Raw genomic sequence first — 1,545 nt, forward strand, 5'->3', positions numbered from 1 at the left:
CCTGGGCTTAAGCAATTCTCTTGCCTCAGCCTCCAAAGTAGCTGGAATTACAGGCGCCTGCCACAACACCAGGCTATTTTTTTTTTGGTTGTAGTTGTCGTTGTTTGGCAGGCCACAGCTGGATTCAAACCCACCAGTTCCGTGTATGTACACTGAGCCTGATTTCTTAATGTCAGAATAAAGTATTTTCTGAGTATGGCTTTGATCTCATGTGCTACAATAACATTCCAAGGACAAGTGCTACTTCCACTACCTCCAGTAATAGGGGACTCACTACCTCATTCTCACTTCTGCTTAGCTCTGCCCATTAGAAAGTTGTGTCAACCTAAGTATACCCCATGTGACTACTGCCCACTGGTCCTAGAAGAATCTCTTCCACGTAGCAGCCTTGAGATCTCTGGAGACGGTGGCCACTTCTCTCATAGCCCCCAGGTCTTCTCTTCTTCCTCTTTTTTTTTTAATGTCCTGGCTTCCTGACACTGCACCAGACTCCTTGTCATCACTGAGTGTGCCAATGGCTTCTGCACAAATGAATCCCCTCTCTCCCAGAGCCCATTTCATGCCCCACTTTGTACCTCTTATTCCTGCAGTCCCTGTGTCCATGCCCCACCAAACACTCACAGATGGTACCCACCTCCTCTGCCAGTTCCTCCTCAGATTCCCCACTCAGGGTCTGTAGCACTTTGGACTTATAGGTTTTCCAGAAGGCCTGGTTCATGGCTGCTGGGGGAAGAGGCCTGGCACCAAGGCACAGGAAGGTGGTGGCTCAGTAGGCACCAGTGGGTCTGGCTCTAGGAACTTGGTGAGGCCAAGAGCCTGTCCCAGGGATCAGGTGACTTCATTAAAGATGCACCAACCTCTCCAGCTGGCACAGTGCCTAGCAAGTGAACCTGATCCAAAGGAGTCTGGGGTGGGGGATTTTGTCACCTCAGCCCTGTGTCTTGACCCATATTGGTCAAGAATAATGAAGGCATCTCTCCAAGAGAGGCCTCTTTCCTAGGCCTAAGAGTACTTGAGATTGCTGATCTCTTAGAATGGCTTCAGAAAATTCCTCTTCTGTTCACAAAATTCTTAGGTCTAGGACCCACACTGGGGTTCCCACACTGTGTCCCCACTCAGCCTCCCTGAACTGGAGTGGGAAGGTTCCCAGGCCCCCAATCGGCACCCTGGGCTTACATTTCACTGCTTTGTCTGGGCTGGAAACTGATTCCCTCCCCAGGGATGCACGTGCCTGTCTCCCTGTTTCCTGGCAACAAATTCCAAAGAGCTGGAACCCCTGAATTATTGCTGAGCTCCTCTGGTCCCTTCCAGAGGAGTTGGGTTTGGCCAGCTTGGGAGGCACCAGGCTGTAGTGAATGGGGAAAAGCCCGCTGGCCCTCTCCCACCTCTGAGCACACAACACCTAGGTTGCCCTTGCTACCAGCCCATGCCTGCAATTCCAGGGCTCTGACAAAGGAGGTGAAGATAAAAGGTCCTTCTGTGAGCACCTCATCCTCTTATGAGAGGAGCTGACCCCTTTTAATTCCTTTTTTTTTTTTTTTTTTT

General features: G+C 50.6%; 1 protein-coding gene across 1 annotated transcript in view; it reads right to left on the reverse strand.

Moving 5' to 3' along the window:
• Positions 1–801, reverse strand: part of LOC100961904 (uncharacterized protein C1orf232) — a 4,512-nt gene extending 3,711 nt beyond the window's left edge. Inside the window, exon 1 of the mRNA XM_012811392.1 lies at positions 635–801. Coding sequence (XP_012666846.1) covers positions 635–718 — 84 coding nt within the window. The 5' untranslated portion in view covers positions 719–801. The remainder of the gene's footprint in view (positions 1–634) is intronic.
• Between the last annotated feature and the right edge of the window lie 744 nt (positions 802–1,545).

The sequence above is a fragment of the Otolemur garnettii genome, unplaced genomic scaffold (assembly GCF_000181295.1).
Source record: "Otolemur garnettii isolate 467f Iridium unplaced genomic scaffold, OtoGar3 scaffold00156, whole genome shotgun sequence".
NCBI lineage: Eukaryota > Metazoa > Chordata > Mammalia > Primates > Galagidae > Otolemur > Otolemur garnettii.